Raw genomic sequence first — 16,719 nt, forward strand, 5'->3', positions numbered from 1 at the left:
ACCAGAAGGCCTCTCTGACTGTAGCAGCACGGGATTTTTTTCACATCAATGAGTTCATGCCATCTACACTCTGTTGTCTGACTTGCTCCAACCTCGTTCATCTGCTTTTCTTATAGGCTGGGACGTGGTGTTTGCTCTTGTTCCTGCTGTACTGTATTGTTTTATCTATTTACATCAGCTTTAGCCATGTTGAAAGTTTTCCCTCATCATTTGACAATGAGGAAATGCAGGGGTAATCCCTTTGCTTTTTTATTTTTCACAAAAGAGTGTTTTGAACCACAGTAAAAACTTAGGTAAAAAATTAGATTCCCTTATCAAAGGATGAGGCAACCTGCTCAAGTTCCAAATAGTGTCATCCTTCAGAAGTTTGACTCCAAGTGATTGTGTTGTGCCTATTTATACATATCCTCTTTGCTGTTGTGCAGCATCACCTTTTACATCACTTCCAAGAGTAGCTATTGCCAGCATCCTCTGGGAAGTGAGACAAGTAATGGTGTTCGCTGGAGTAGCCCCAAGACTTTTCATGTAGTATGTGCGTTTTTACTATGTCTGTGCTGTCTGCCAACAAGATTTTTTTTGGATTATTATCTTTAATTTTCCCAGGTATTGTTGCCTATGTATTTTTTGTCTTGATTGTTGTTCCATTGTGTGCGCGGATAAGTTCATAAGGTAACATTTTCTGTTAATGGTAAATCTCTTTCATGGGTCTGGGAATATTTTTTCCTGAGTTGGCAGCTTTTGTGTAGGTAACGGAGAATAGTGTGTTAGCCTTAGTAAATATCGCTTTGGTCCCATTTGCTAAACTAAAAATAAAATACAGAAGAGGAATCCCACAATTTAAAATTTAAAATTTTATTACAGCAGACATTTTACCCTGGTGGAGTTGCCAGAGACTCATCAGCCATCTTAGCAGATATGAGGGGGTCTGGGGGCCCAGGAGGCTGCCAAAAGCCCCTGGCCTGGGGGGCCCAGGCTGCGCCATGACCCTGAGCTCCCCTCCGGCTGTTCCAACAACTCGGACTGCTCAGCTGACGCGGGGAGAGGGCAGCCTGCCAGTTTTTCAGTGTGTTCTGAGCTCAAGATACAGTTAGCTCTTGTGGAAATGGTGCCTTGGGCAAAATATGACCAACGCCTATTCAATGTATGCAGCCGTAAGCTTTTTAAAAGCTTTGGGAGAAGAGTTTGTGTGGTTTGGAAATGCCTTAAATGTCTCTCTTAACCCAGTAAGCCTTTGGACAAGGGAGATCTGAACCCAGGATGAAAGAGATAAAATTCACCTCGATTTTTGAAAGTAATTTGGCAAGTACCTTTAGCAAAACCTCTTTAAAAAAATGAAAGTGTCATGCAATATGAGGAAGGATGTTTGCACTGATAGATAAGCAGCAACAAAAAAAGAGCAGCATGGCTGAATCTCACAGTACAGAGAAGTCACTAGTGGGTTCCTGCAAAACTCTCAACTAAGACCTGAATATTCACAGAATCACAAAATCACCTAGGTTGGAAGAGACCTCCAAGATCACCTAGTCCAACCTCTGACCTAACACTAACAAGTCCCCCACTAAACCAGATCACTAAGCTCTACATCTAAACGTCTTTTCAAGACCCCCCCAGGGATGGTGACTCAACCGCTTCCCTGGGCAGCCCCTTCCAACACCTAACAACCCTTTCGGTAAAGAAGTTCTTCCTAATATCCAGCCTAAACTTCCCCTGGCGCAACTTTAGCCCATTCCTACCCCACCCTCCCCCCCCCCCCCCAAAAAAAAAAAAAAAAAAAGGAAGCACTCACACAACCCCTGAGAATCGGCAAGAGCTGTTTATTGCCGGGACATCTTGCAGGCAAGCCTGCGGGGTGTCCGTGGTGTTTGGTGGCTCCAAGCTAATGCTTGCGATGGAGCCTGAGCAACGAGTAGGGGGCTCGCCGGGCACTCCTGCGATGCTGTTGGTGCTCTCGGATGGCAGAGCACAAAGACATGCCGCAGTAGTCCCAGGCCTGTCCCGGCAGAGGTGGATCCACTTCCACCCGTTCCTCCACATCTGGTGGATCCAGCTCCATGGGCTCCACGGTGTTGGGCAGAAGGCTAAGCCAGTCCTTGCCCGGGACTGCCCAAACGGGATGCCTTCCGTCCGGAATGTTCTCAGGCCAGGGTGCCGAACCAGGGGGTCGTCCAGTCCCACACCTCGGTCCCACGCCACTGTCGGCTTGATTTTCATGCATGGGTCCGACGCTGCCCTCTGGTTTACGGCCATTACTGGGTCCCGCACTGTGCTCCGGACTATAGATGCTCACCGAATGCTGGGCCAGCTGCAGGGGGCCTGTTTTATAGGGCCCGCAGCAAAGGCGGGGCAGTGGTGGCCACTGTGACCTCAGCAAGCCTCTGTGATGGAGTGGCCCACGCGTGGCCAAAGGCGGCTGTGTTGGGAGCGGCCTGGAAGATGCCCTCACGTGGACAAGGAGGAGGGTTGGGGGGCTGAGGGCCCCTTTTCTGGGGCTGGCTCCCCCGGGCCATTTGGCTTGCCAGAGAGAAAGGCTGCCCCTCGGCCACGGGGACTGCCCTGCACCTCCCATCTTGCGCCCTGGGTTTATTTTTGACACTGTTTTTTAGGCAATTTCATTCTATTCTTTACGGAAAAGAACAGAAGCAAGGTGCATCTTCAGCCCTAATTCCCATGTGCGCTTTGTGCTCCGAGTGAAGAATTTCTTCCTCACGTCACATCTCATCTAAATCCCCCCTCCATTTGTTCAATATTCAGCGTATTTATAAATTTTCCAGTAGTAGTCATCTGGCTAGGATGTCCAGAGTAATTAAAAAAAAAAGGGGGGGGGGGAGGAGGGTGATGTGTGCAGGGAACTTTATTATTGACTCAATAGGAGAGTGAATGGAAGATGAAATGTAATCTAGGTAAATGAAAAGTCATGCACATAGGGCAAAAAGTTGATCACAGCTTCATATCTGAAATAACTTTTAAGTGGCTATTACCATTGCGTTAAGAACTGGGTTTTATTGAGGATTTAAATTAAAAAAATAAAAGGAGAACGAAGTGGTTTTAGCAGCAGCACGCATCACCTGAGCTGGTTAAAAAAGGAGAAATGAAATGCTAGAAACTGGTGTGGCCACTGGAGGAAGAGGTTCTAGGAAGCAGCCAGTGCTTGCTCAGGTGTTGTGGGGGGCAAGCTGCGATTTACTCCAATTTACCTTGGGTTGTTACTATAGTATCTGAGAGCAGGAGTCTGGATTTTGCTCTGGGTAGTCTATGGGCAGGCTGGATGGGGCTCTGGGCAGCCTGATCCTGGTGGAAGGCGTCCCTGCCCGTAGCAAGGGCTGGAACTGGCTGAGCTTTAAGGTCCCTTCCAGCCCAAGCTGTGCTGTGATTCTGTGGCTGTGCGGTGGAGGAGGTTCTGCCGAGAACCAACTTGTGCGGCCTGTCTTTAGATAGAAGTAATGGGTTCTGTTGAGGTATGGAGAAATAAAATAATGGTGTGTTGAAAATCAACAAGCTTGAGTCAGTCCTTGGATACTGGCATGCGTTACCTACGTAATTTAAGTTTCTCAGTACAGGCTTTCTGTCGGGTGCCCTTGTAGAAGATAATAGAAAAATCAACGTTAGTGGCCTTGGCATAGGGCCTTGCGGTGATCTTCCCCCATAAAACATCAAAGGCGGAACAGGAGGACCCTTCTGTGTGAACCAAGCAATTATCCTGCTGCTGCAACTCCAAGCATTGAAAAAAAAAAGTTTTTAAGAAGGGATTTCTGAACAACTTATTTTGTGTTTTTTTTTTTTTTAAGCATTCAGAACTCATTGTTTTCACATTTTTTTTTTCCCTGTGTGACGAAGGATAGGGCACTTGTTTTTGTCTGAGATGCTTCTTTGTTATCATAATTTTTCAGGATGGGGTTTTGTGCAAATTGTATACAACTTGGACTTCATGAAGTAAAGTTGCAACTTGTTAATTTAGGCCACAGCCCAACCCCTGGCTTCTCCAGTCCTCAGCCCCATTTGTGTCAGGACAATGTACTCTCTACAGCCTGAATTATTTTTTCCTGCATCCCTGGTCTGTGTGTTGGCTTGCTTTAATCTCTGCTTCTCTTGGTGCTGCTGTGTTAATCTCTGCTTCACTCTTTACTTTTTGCGTTTTTATCCTAGGGTTCTTTCTCTCTCTTCCCACACTCGATCTTTACATGTTTATCTTTTGCTTGTCCTCTTAGAAGGAAGGGGAAAAATAGGGACCATCATACTTTCCTTCTCCTGTTTTCTTTTGATCCTTGTTATCTTTCTGTGTAGAATGTAAACACCGTGGGTCAGATGTCTCAAAGTGACGTATGAGTCACTTGAAGTAATGAGGTACATCTTCTGTGCCTTTATGGGGCTCTGATCATATCACTAAAGAAGCAGAGGGAAGGCAAGGAGGAAGGAGTGTGATTCCTGATGTCCCACAGGACAGGCATATGTATGCTCTGAATTAAGTGGGATCACAGTGCCGCTGTCTTTCCCCCATCAGGAGACGTCTTCCACCATTTTGCTGCATCCTTTCAGCCTGAGGCAGAAGTAGTTAGTGCTAGACCTCTGTCTTTGTGCTGGCTAGGAAGAGGTAAAATAAATAAATAAATAAAATGGAAAGTGTTTGACCTTAGGTTATCATGGACTCAGACCAGTACTGTACAAAGTCTGAAGGGTAGACCTTTTCCTCGTAGTACTCAGATTCTTACAGTGGCTCCAGGTGGGAAGTCGTAAGGTCTAGGTGGGATGACCAGGAGGTAAAGCCTAAAATTTGAATTTGTCTTAACTCCTATTTTTTTGCCAAAGTAATGGGCTGGTTTTAGCTGTAATTGTTCAGAGACTGTGGCTGCATACAGAGCTGGAAGAGAGGAGACAGGGCAGGAGCACAGGAAAATAATTTTGAAACAACCTTGGAAACTTCTCGAAGATCTCTACTGGTGATGTGAGGAGAAAGAATTGGAAATGTGTAACCCTAGAGCCAGCTTTGCAGAATCATCCCATTCTTTTGTTCATAAAACTGCAGCGTGGTTCTAAGTAAGTTCAGGATAATGTTCAGAATTTACTTTCTGCAGTAAGGTTTTCATTTTCCGGAGACTTCTTATTTATTGCTATTTAATCCATCCTTTACTATAGACATACACCTGCAAATGTAGAAAAATAAGTTTATGATCCAGGTTTTGCTATGAAAACTCTATAGAATATCAAAGCAAGCAACTACCATTTCAACTGATCCATCTAATGCCTTTCTATAAGAAATTAATCTCCATTTTCAAATTGCTTTACAGTCAGTGGCAGCAGTCAGAGGAAAGCAGTACAGAGATAGAGGTATTTTATAATGCACATTTGTTCTCTCTGAAAGAAACCTGGCATATTGCACACTGCGTAAAAGTTGCTGAGGAGTCACTAAGAGGAGGAGAAGCAACTGGATGTGTGCAAGTGAAACTCATGTTCTGGAGGACATTTTTAGTGGTCCTGGGCAGGCAGAGGTGGGACTTGCAGGCAGAAACCTTCCTGAATTTCTGAGTTCCCTCTGCCTATTCTGGTCTCTACTCAGCCAACATAAGATGCAAGAGGGTAGGCACCAAGGAGAGTGTCCTTCACCACTGTCAGTGTCTGACATTCGCTTTCCCAGCTCCGTACTTGGACACCAGCCAAGATGCTGCTCATATTCACCACCACCAAGAATAAGCATGCTGGCTTGCTGCTCTCCAGAGGTGCTATCTGTAACAGCTGTCTCAGGAGTTTCTTATTTTTGTAGGGCTCCCAGTTCTCACTATTCTAACTTGGTTGGTTTTATTTATTTTTTAATACACAAAGCCTGGAGAAAAAACACTATTGTTTTAGAGTGCAGAAGTGATGTGTTTTCTTTCATCTGTTGATAGTTCTTGGTACTTGCCCTTACTATAGCTCAAAGAGTTGAGCACGTTTGTGTTTATGCCTTTTAACTACCATCTTTTTTCCTTTTTCTTTAGGAAACTTATCTCCTTTCCCATAAGTAAATAAGCAATATGTAATATTTCTCATTTAATCTACTGTGCCTCTGTGGGTACGATGCGTAGGATAGTTGATTCTTCCTTAAAGTCACTTCTTCCAGATGGATAACATGCATAATTCTCCCAGGCTAAATACCACAGGCTGAAAAATTCACAACTTTTGTTCCAAGCTGTAGGAAACACTGTGTTTGTTTAATGTAAATTCCCTGACATGTTGCTTGGACTTGTTATATGGACTTGATTAATATGCTGAAATGTAAAATATGTTCTGTGCGAACAGCAAAATACTATTTTTGACTGTTTAACCTTTTCATACATCAATCAGTTGAAGTAGTTGCTAATGTAATTCGGTGATGTCAGAGGTTAATCATGCTGTTGCAAGAGGCTTTATCTTTTTTGTCAACTTTAGAAGTAAGAATAACAAGTTTTAGACAGTTCCTGAAGGAAGGATAAATACATTTGGATGATAAAATCTTTAGGCTGTACTTCCGTCTCAGCGTGGGCTTTAGCCACATAGCTTGTGAGCACTCCTGTAGCTTTTTGTCTTTCTGTGTTTCACACTTGAACACAGCTGGAGGCCCATCAAGTACAAAGGATATGGAACATTATGCACTGTTGTCTACAACATCCTCATGAGGATAAGATGTGTCCAATTTGTATTTTGTACTTGTGCAGAATCATGGCTTGCTTAATTGGTTGCAGTTAGGTATGGCTCTTTGTCACTGAGACTGACCATCTGGGATGTGTAAATCCTTAGTCCCATGGTCAGGCATGAAGTTGAGCCTTTGCCTGCTGCACTTTGGTAGTATCAGTGTGGAGTAGGGATGTGCTCCATGTGCCTTGTGCTCAGCAACTGTGGAAGGAGAAATCCTGCTCCTGGCTCTCTTCCATCTTTTTCGTCATCACTTCAAGTAAGAAGACAATGAAAATTTCATTGCCTGGAGAAGGTTATTCTGGGAGTTGTTGAATGACAGCACAGTCACTGGTCACAGCCAGCACAGGTTCGCAAGGAGAAAGTCCTGTTTAAGTAACATAATTTCCTTTTATGACAAGGTTACCCACCTAGTTGACCAAGGGAAGTCAATAGAGTAATCTTTTGGTGTTTCAGTAAAACTTTTGACACAGTACCTTTCTGGACAAAATGTCCAGAATATAGCCAGACAAGTACGTAATATTGGGGTTGAATGATTCACTCTCAAGGGTGAAAATAGTAAAAGGGGTTACATCAGACTGGCAGCCAGTCACCAGTGGGGTTTCTCAGGGCTCCATTTTGGGGCCAGTTTTCTTCAGCATTTTTATAAATGATCTTGGTGAAGGGCTCAAATGCATACTAAGTAAGTTTGTATATGATACTGAATTATGAGAAGCTGTTGACTCCTTTGAGGGTGGAGGGGCCTTGCTGAGAGATCTTGACAGATGAGGTCTGGGCAGTCACCAACAATATGAAGTTTAACAACAGCAAGTGGTGGATTCTACACCTGGAAAGGGGCAACCTGGTGTGTGCGTTCAGACTGGGAACAAGATGCTGGAGATCAGACCTGCAGAGAGGGATCTGGGGGTGCCGGTGGATGAGAAGCCAAACACGATCCACCAGCGCCCTGGCAGCCCACAGGGCCGACCGTGCCCAGGGTGCCTCAGGCCTGGCGCTGCTGGCCGGCCGAGGGAAGGGATCGTCCCGCTCTGCTCAGCCTGCTGCGGCCTTGCCTTGAACACTGCGTGCGGGTTGGGGTGCCGCAGTACCGGAGGGGCATAAAGCTACTAGAGAGCCCCAGAGGAGGCTGTGAGAATGGTGAAGGGTCCAGAGGGCAAAGTGTGTGAGGAGCAGCTGTGGGCCCTCGGTTTGTTCAGCCCAGAGCAGAGGAGATGAGGGGAGGCCTCATGGCGGCCTGCAGCTCCCTCGTGGGGCTTGTGGGTCCCTGCCAACTTGGGATAGTCTGTGATTGTGTGATGCTTTTCTAGAGCTTCCAATTTAATTTTTAAATCTGAAATAATGTGTGTGGAAGTAAACAACCCCCTTTTTTGTTTTGTAGTCTTTGAATTTAGGAAACTGATGTGAATGCCTTGTAACTACTGAAAGCTGAGCACTGCAGGTTTTGTTCAGCTAGATTCTGTTCTCTGGTTCATGTGCTGGCATAAGGGTTACTCCCAGGCCAAGTGTAATTCACTGGCTTTTTAAAGAAAGGGCTCTGCTGAAATGTTTAACTAAAATAATCCCTAGATGTATCTAAATCATTTAGTAAGTTCTCACTGAGTACTAAGGGTCTGCTCTCTTTAGCAGAGCATGAACAGCTAATTCCGTATTTCATGACTTTTGTGTCTGAGTCCCTTGTAATGCGCTTCCCATGGAAAGATCACCTTCTCCTGAGATTAATGTGTAAAAACAAACACTTCCCTGTTATTTCAGTCTAATGAAGATTTTCAGCTTCTGGATTCATCTCAAAGGGATAGTGTGGTGTACAACTATTGTTACAATATTTACAGATAAAGCAGCAGTGCTTTATAAATTTTATTTCTTTTGGCTTCTTTTGTAGCTACATGTTGAATAATTCCCAACAAGCTCAGATAGCATTTATGAGTAAATGTCGTTGTTTTCAGAAGAATATTATCACACCTGAAAATAATATTGCTCTTTTTATGTTCATTTCTGTTTTTTTTTTTTTTTTTTTTTTACCTAACTTGCTTGACTTTGATTCCTTGAGGCTGGTTCCATATTAATTCCTTTTAAATTTGTATAATCTTCCCGCATGACACCTCAGTGATCATCAGGCATCAGTGAAGGTGGATTAGCAGTCAAATCTTGGTCTCCACACAAGATGAAAAGCTATTTTAAGAATTGCTCTGCTTGTGTCAGTATGAAATCTAACTTTTCCATTAGTCTTTCCTTAATTAGCCAGGAAAACCATCCCAGGTCAAAAATAGTCCCAGGTGTCCTTTTCAATGATCTGTGCACACAGGATGGAAGCACAGGGAATTGTGCTGAAACACTACCGAGCATTTGTATATGTTGAGCGTAACTGAGATACATGAAACAGGCATCTGCATGGACCACCTCCCTCCTTGCTGTGAAATTCAGGATTCTTACTCAAGTGTCCTCTGTGGACTTTGAACAGTTCCCCACCCCCCCACTAGTGTAAAATTGAAATTCCAGTGTAGTTCCAGGAGAAGGTATGTTACCTCTGTAACAAGGTAAAAGACTTCATTTCAGCGAGAACGTCACTTGGGCTTTTCACAGAAAGGTTATGAAAGCTATTGTATTAGTGCATTGCCAATATCAAGGGATGTGTTTGTTTTTGCATGTACGATGAGTTTATGGACAAAATGGCTATTTGGTTGCATCAGACTCTGCATGTATTCAGATTTATTACTTCCCTGGCATTTTAGGTCAAGGACAGAGGCAGGATGTAAGCACCAAAACAATAGACATAAAAAAAAAAAAAAAAAACAATTTCAGATTCTTTGTAGTTTACGAAAGTAATATTTTAAGGATGATTTTAAAAATGGCTTTTTTGTGTACTGCTGTTTCTTGATTAGAGAGTATGAGTGCCTTGCGAATTTCTGAAACAAACCCATTGTGTTTTTAAGAACAAAGGAGTTGCTGAAAACAAAGCAAGTAGTGCTTTGTTAAATCAAGCGAATATCTATTATGGAGTGCAACAGAGAAGAGTCAAATTGGATGGAGAATTCAAAGCAGTAAGGTCAGTTAAGTAGCAGTGTTTTACTAGAGACTGTACAAAATTCGTCATTGCATCAAGATTTTAAGTTGATTAAATATTAAAAAAAAAGTATGTAATTGTAGTTGCTTTTTTTTAGCTACATTAAAAATTAAGTTACTATTTAATCTCTTTAGCCCTTGCTTAAGGTTGAGTTTGGCAGAATCCAATTTTCTGGAAACTAGGCAAAGGAGGGTGAAGCCTCCGTAGACCAAGAGCAACAAGTCAAACGATGTGTGTTACTGTTTTACAGTGCTTTCCCCCTTGCATAGATGTTGCAGTCCAAAGTTACTGTAGTTTTTTTGCCTGTAAGGAAAACACAGTGCCATACAGAGTACAGAAAGGGCTTCTGCTATTAAGTCCTCGGGTCTTGCCCCTTCCAAATGCACTCAGTGCCATGAGGAATTTATACATGCCTTTGAGGAACAGTTTTTTCTCTGATCACTTGCGTGCACTTCTTGGAAAGGTGATTGCTACCTTCTCCCAGGGGCACAGCCCTGCAGGCTTATTTAATTAGCAGTCAGAGCTCTGCCACAATTAGTGGTCTAACCCTTTTTGTGCCACATATGTTGGGTATGTGTATAGGCCACGTGGCTGTAAAGTTTGAGAGCAATTTCCCCTCACTACTGTCCTTTCAGTCAGGACCTACTAATGATGGATTATTACCTTTTTATAAGCTGGAGTTTTGTGGAAAACAGGGACTAACTTTCATCATAAGACGATCTTTTATTTATTTTTACACTTAAATTTTTAGAGACAGAGAAGCACTTCTTGTATTTCACAATTGCTGAAGCATCCGAAGTGTATCAGCTTGAAGTTGTGAGAGCTTCATGTCCTGGTGCCTTTTGCCATTAGGTGTCTTCACAACCTTCGACATGGGAAAGCAGACAGAAGCTGTTGCTGCTTTTTCCTTCCCCTGTTTCCTAATCATGTCATCCGGTTCTTGCAATTGCCCCAGCTCTTACATCCCTTAAGCTACCCCTTTTCCCAGCAGGAATATGTGCATGGGTTATTTTCCATTAGTTGAAGCTCAGATAGCTTAAAATGCCTGATGTGGTGACATTCACCGGTGGAAATTGGAGATTATTATTTCCCTTTGGAGTCATTTGAAGAGAGGTGTAGGGCCTTTTGTTGGTAATGGAGTTGGTGAAGATGTAGCCAGAACTTTGACTTCACCTTCAGATCTGAACAAGAAGACTAAGAAGTTAAAAGCATTCAAGCCATTAGGGTGGTCATGGTGTTTGTTGTCTTGGTTGTTTTCAGGGAGGATGGTTTTGGGCACCATTTCAGATGATCTCAAATTTTGGTTGCTAACTTCTTTGCATCATCACTGAGGCATAATTATGAGGGCAATGTACAAAAGCTCGTGGATTTTATTGGTGATTGGACATAAACACTTAAAACTGTCACAGAGTTGGCAGTCAGCTTGTTTTTACTGGTGAAATACCCTTCCACTAAAACTGGCGGTGGCCTCTGGAAAGCTGTATGAGCTTCGAGCTGCTGGGCTGGGGTAACACTGTACAGAACCTCTCACAAGAGGTTGTGCCAATAACCCCAAAACTGTGTTTCTCACGTGGCTAAAAGGGTATTGTTCTTCCAACTTAAAAAACTTATTTGCTCTAAAGTTACAGATGCTTGGCAGTGTTTGTTACTGTCATCTCTAAAACAGTAGTTTCAAAATAAACAGTTGAAAAACCCTTACTGTGGGGTTTTCCTCAATACAATTGTAAAACTGTAAAGAGACCAATAATTAGTTTTCCCATTTTATCCATAACAAAGTATCATTCTGACTCAGAGCACCTCTCCATACAGATTAATGTATTTATAGAGTCACTGTCATTGTAAACTGAGGGTGTAAAGAAACTTTACTTTGCTTTTTGAAACAAATTATTTTGGTCTGCAAAACATGAGGTTATCTGATAAGTATTTTTCACCAATTTAAATGTTCTACAGCTAGTGACATTCAAAGATTTTTTTCTTACCTGTCAACAAATTTAAACCAAGATTATTTCTTTTAATGCTGTGTGTGAAGAAAACTGGGTGGTGTTAATTCTTCAGCAAAAAATGAAATCTTAGGGAAGTGTTCATAGGTACTGTGCATGCATCTCTGAGACTCTGGAGTATGACATTCATGGTAGTTAGCAATGCTTGACATTTGGAAAGGAAGCTGGAGTGTAGGCAAGGCTTAACTGACAAGATGGGACAAGAAAAGGAAAGCACCTTATACGTGTTGAGTACATGTTTGGTCCTAATTGGTTTCCCTTTTGTCTTGTTCGACATCGTTTTCTTTTTGCTACAATCTACTTTTCTGTTGAAGAGCAATGTCTTTTTTTTTTTTTTTTTCCTTGTAGAGCTTTATGTAACTGATTTTTGTTGCTGTTGTGGTTTTTTTTTCTTGTTTTTTTTTTCCCCCTCACCTTGTTGTGTTGTACTTGCTACGGAAAATGTATTTCCATTTTGGTTGTTACTTGATTGCATTCTTTTGAGGTAAGATTGGGGGATGATTACTCAATAGAGGAAAAAAAGTGATAATGTTAAATAGTTATCTTTGATGGGTCTCATCCTCAACACAAGTTATTTCACATTGTTTTTCTTCTCTTCTAGTATTGTCTGAAATAGCTTCAGTGTCAGAGGCGGTTTTTCACTCAAGATAATCAGACTTCTTAAACATCACTCAAAACATAAAATGCCAGAAACCCGTGTTAGAAAATAGTATTTTTAGTGTTGCCATTATTATGAAAATATATGAAAATGTCAATGAATGCATAAATGTCTCCCTTGTGTGCCCTTTGTTTTTTTGCAGGCACTATCCTGGTTGACAATATGCTGATCAAAGGGACAGCAGGCGGCCCAGACCCCACCATTGAACTCTCCTTAAAGGACAATGTGGATTACTGGGTGATCCTCGATCCCATCAGCCAGAGGTTGTACCTAAACAGCACTGGCCGAGTTCTGGACAGGGACGTAAGTTTGGAGTTTGTGGTTTGTTTCCTTTTCTCCCCATAGACTTTATTTTCTGAGTCAGTGTATACTTGAAGAGTGATCATAAACACAAGAATTGCTAGAACATAATAGCAGCATCTATCTTTTGTCCCCAGATGAATGTGAACAGAGTTAATTTGATTCTTTGTAAGGACTTACTGGGAGCAAACTTGGCTATGTGCATAACAATATTATGTGGGCAAACAAAATAATAAAGAGCAAACTTGGCTATGTGCATAACAATTATATGTGGGCAAACACAGTAATAAGGACAGAATAGTTGTGTGAATTAGCAGAAATACTTATTGCACCAAAATTGTTTATTGAATTAAAAGCATTTTTATGTTTTGTTGCTGTTGTCTGGGAGAAGTCCTGCTCACCTCATGTCCCGTGACACTCAAAGCCTGCTCTACCTGTGTACATTAGCTTATGAAATGTAAGAGAAAGCAAAGGAGTAGTGCATATTACAGTTCACACTTCAATTTCAATTTACTTTGCAAAGCTTGACATACTCAAATGAAAATGTGCTAGTTTTTTGTTCCTTCTTTAATATAAGGTGACACAAAATTTGTGTGGTATGCTTTTTCCTAGTAGCATTAAATGTTTTCAGGCAAGTTCGATTTTTTTGTAGAAAGAAAGATTATAAAAAAAAGAACGTTCTCATCTATGGTAATTTCATTCAAGAGGAATGCTTTTTAAAAATACAGACATTGTCTTGATGTTACAACATTGCTGCAGTTCAGCAGAATCTGCAAGAAAAACTGGCTTACAAGTGACTGTAAGCAACATGGAAAGCGTGATTTAAAGATCAGGAGTTCTCCTTGGCATGCATGAAAGTTTGTTTTATATTGGTTTGATCGAGTAATTTGTCTTCTCTGTGTATTTAGAGGTATGTTCATTAGTTTCAAAAACAACATGCAAAAGTATCATCATTTACATTTTAAACTTTTTTTTAAAAAAAAGCTAATTGAATTCAGCCTTTCTTAATTAGCTTTAATTCACAAACTATTTTAAAAAGTAAAACAAAGGTAATCAACACAAAACACGGCAGAACAGACCTGTGGGCAAAGGAGATCCCTGTGCATCAGCCAAGAGGTGGCGTCGCCTCCAGTGCCCAACAGCTAGCTGCCTTTGAGATGGGCAGGAGTTGGAATGCTGTGTCAGTGACAGTTTGTCTAAGATCATAAATGCTTTACATCCTTATGAATACATAGGCACTTCTTGCAAAGAACAGCACTGTAGACTCAAGTCACAAGGAAATGAATGAATGGTATAAATTTACTTAATTTACGTATGGGTAATAATGTTTTTACATTAGTTTTTATGGGATTATTTCTTCATTTTTACTATGAGCTAGGAAACACTTGGAAAAAAACAACAACTAGTACTTACAGAAGGTGGATTCAATACATTTTTATCCCTAGTGCTGCATAAGATTACTTATTTGTGTTTGCTTAAATTTATAAGGTTATGAAAAGAAAAAATGAGATTTAAGGTAGTAATACGGATTTTGGGTGTGAGCCCTGCTGTATCTCTCTTCTGTGGTCTCAGTGAATCTCAATTTAAGTTGCAAGTCGAAAAAAATGAAAGCAACCTGTGAAAACCCAACCTGCTGATCAAGTGAAAATGTGGAACTTATGCCATGAACTTGATTAATACGTCTCTCATCTAACAGGTGTTTCCAACCTTCAGAACCAGAACTATACAAACCCCTAAATCAGAAAATCATTTGGGAGTGTGTGCAGTTCTTTGTTTCTTTGTTTCTTTGTTTCTTTATTTGTTTAACAAAGAAAAGCTGCATTTCTCATCTTTCAAGTGAAAACTATGTGAAACCTTGTAGTACCAATAGATTTTTTTTATTAATTCCAACCTTAAAATGAAGTTTTTGATTACAGAGCAGAAACTGGAGTCTGATTCACAAATGGTGCATATGTGATTACATGCAATATGGTTGGATGCTCTTCCCATTTTTCTCTTGTGTGCCCGCCTGTCAACCCTCTGCTGATTCAGATAACCCAATCTCATTCTTTCTTTTATTACTTTTCTTGAAAGAAAATCCAATTAAAATCCATTGACTGATTTTACTGAGAATGACAGTACGTTTTTCCAAATAAAATTGGATAAAAAGAAAATTCCCGACTTCCCTTCCAAAACTTCAAGTACTTAGGAAGGATGAATAGAGATCAGACAGAACCGGAGGGGAAAGAAACTGCTAAAATGTGTTAGGATAACTTGTCCCCAGTATGATAAACAAATGGTGCCATTATGTATTTACATTTATTGTCAGTAAATGTCAAAATTGACAAGCATTTATTTACAGATCTGATTTCAAATCTAAGCGCTGCAGAAATAAAAATAGTTTTATGCTGCCATACCTCAAGAAAAGGGAAAAACTATTTTTCACATGTTTTTATGAAAAAGACAAAATGATGCTTGCAAATCCACAACATCACGGATCTATGTATCTGCGGCTACAAACAGCTATCATTTTCTTAGGTATCACTAACAACTGCAGATGATCTCAATTGCATTTTTAACTTATTAAAGATGGTCTAAAAATTCCATGATTCTTGCAAAGAATGCCAGCTTGCAAAATAGAGAAAATAACATTCAAGTTTTAATTTAAGTTAGCAATTATATTTGGTATATTCCTACCTGTGTTAGAAGTAGAAGCACCTCACAGTTGGCTGCAGATTTTTACAGCAATGAGAACCCACTATTAGATAAAGGCTCATGCTGTACCTAATTGCTGAGAAAGTTGAGTGCAAAGAGTTTAAGGAAGAATCAAAATTTCATGTAAGATCTCAACAACAACAGAAAACCACCTTCTTTTCCCACGTCTGCTGACTCTTTAAAAAGTGATTAGTGCCACAGTCTGAAGGGTAAGAAAGCCATATGGTTCTAAAATCCATTATAGCAAAACTGGAAAAAAATCAGTCACTCAGAGAAATTGTAGCATTTAGAATGAGTGAAAGCATAATTATGCAGATATATAATTATGGTATAATTTTAAGTCTCACAATCTCAATACAAAAAGCTGTTTGTTCTCTACAGTACAGTGAATTCATAGGCATTTGTAAATCATGCTTTTGAGTTGTTTAGTCTCATGAAGACTGAGGTCAATAAATACAGAGGATTCTTCTTTTGTCCCTTCCCATGTGTGCTTGCTCTCTGCCGACTGTTAGATAATAAATCAAAATTGAGTTATTTTTATTTGAATATTATGGTGTTCAGTGTAGTAAACCCAAGACTCTGGATTGTCTATACGTAGCAGTGACCAAGTTGTTTTTAAATTACTTGATAAATGCAAGCAGTAGAATCTTTAATTTATTTCTGACTCGACCTTTCCGTTCAAATATTAGCCAATCAAAGGTTAAAATCTGTGCCATTCTCTAGGTGTCTTTCAATAATCGGACAATAATCAAAATGTGAGGGCTAATCTTGCGGAGGATTTTTGGATGCTGCACTTGTTGTTGCGTTAGCACAGTCAGACAGCAAAGCTCAGCCTGCACAGTGCAGCTTTGAGAAGTGTGGGTCTACCTGGAACGCTGCCGGCACGAGTTGTAGCCAGGACGCTCTCGGAGAAGCTGTTTAAATACAGGAACAGTACAGCATCAAACATAACACAGGCTGATGGGCTACAAGTGAACCTGAGCAATATTAATATCGGTGTAGCATTTAACTCTCCTGTTACTTCAGTTCACGTTTTGACTATGTATTATAAAATATATTTTCACTTACAGCCGCCACTGTCCATTCAATCCATTGTGGTGCAAGTCCAGTGCATTAATAAAAAGGTTGGCACCATTATCAACCATGAGGTGCGGATTGTGGTGAGAGACAGGAATGATAACTCACCTCGGTTCCAGCAGCAGCAATACTACGTGGCAGTAAATGAGGTCAGAATTTTTTTTCTTTATTTCTTTTTCTTTTTTATGTTTTGTGGGTTCATTACTAGATGGCAACTTCAGTTCTTTCTCTTCTCATTTAAAAAAGCAATAAATTCAGTGGCTTTTAAATCCCTTCCATTTGTGTCA

General features: G+C 40.8%; 1 protein-coding gene across 30 annotated transcripts in view; it reads left to right on the plus strand.

Moving 5' to 3' along the window:
- PCDH15 (protocadherin related 15) overlaps positions 1–16,719 on the plus strand; it is a 535,558-nt gene that overhangs the window by 252,072 nt on the left and 266,767 nt on the right. For 29 of the 30 annotated variants that reach the window (XM_083844291.1, XM_083844317.1, XM_083844318.1 and 26 more), the window contains 2 exons: positions 12,504–12,664; positions 16,426–16,581. In XM_083844291.1, the coding sequence (XP_083700417.1) occupies positions 12,504–12,664; positions 16,426–16,581 (317 nt within the window). Of the gene's footprint in view, positions 1–9,580; positions 9,686–12,503; positions 12,665–16,425; positions 16,582–16,719 lie in introns of those variants that run through there. The other variant, XM_083844304.1, reaches the window with a different exon arrangement.

Source organism: Anser anser, assembly GCF_964211835.1.
Source record: "Anser anser genome assembly, chromosome: 7".
Lineage (NCBI taxonomy): Eukaryota > Metazoa > Chordata > Aves > Anseriformes > Anatidae > Anser > Anser anser.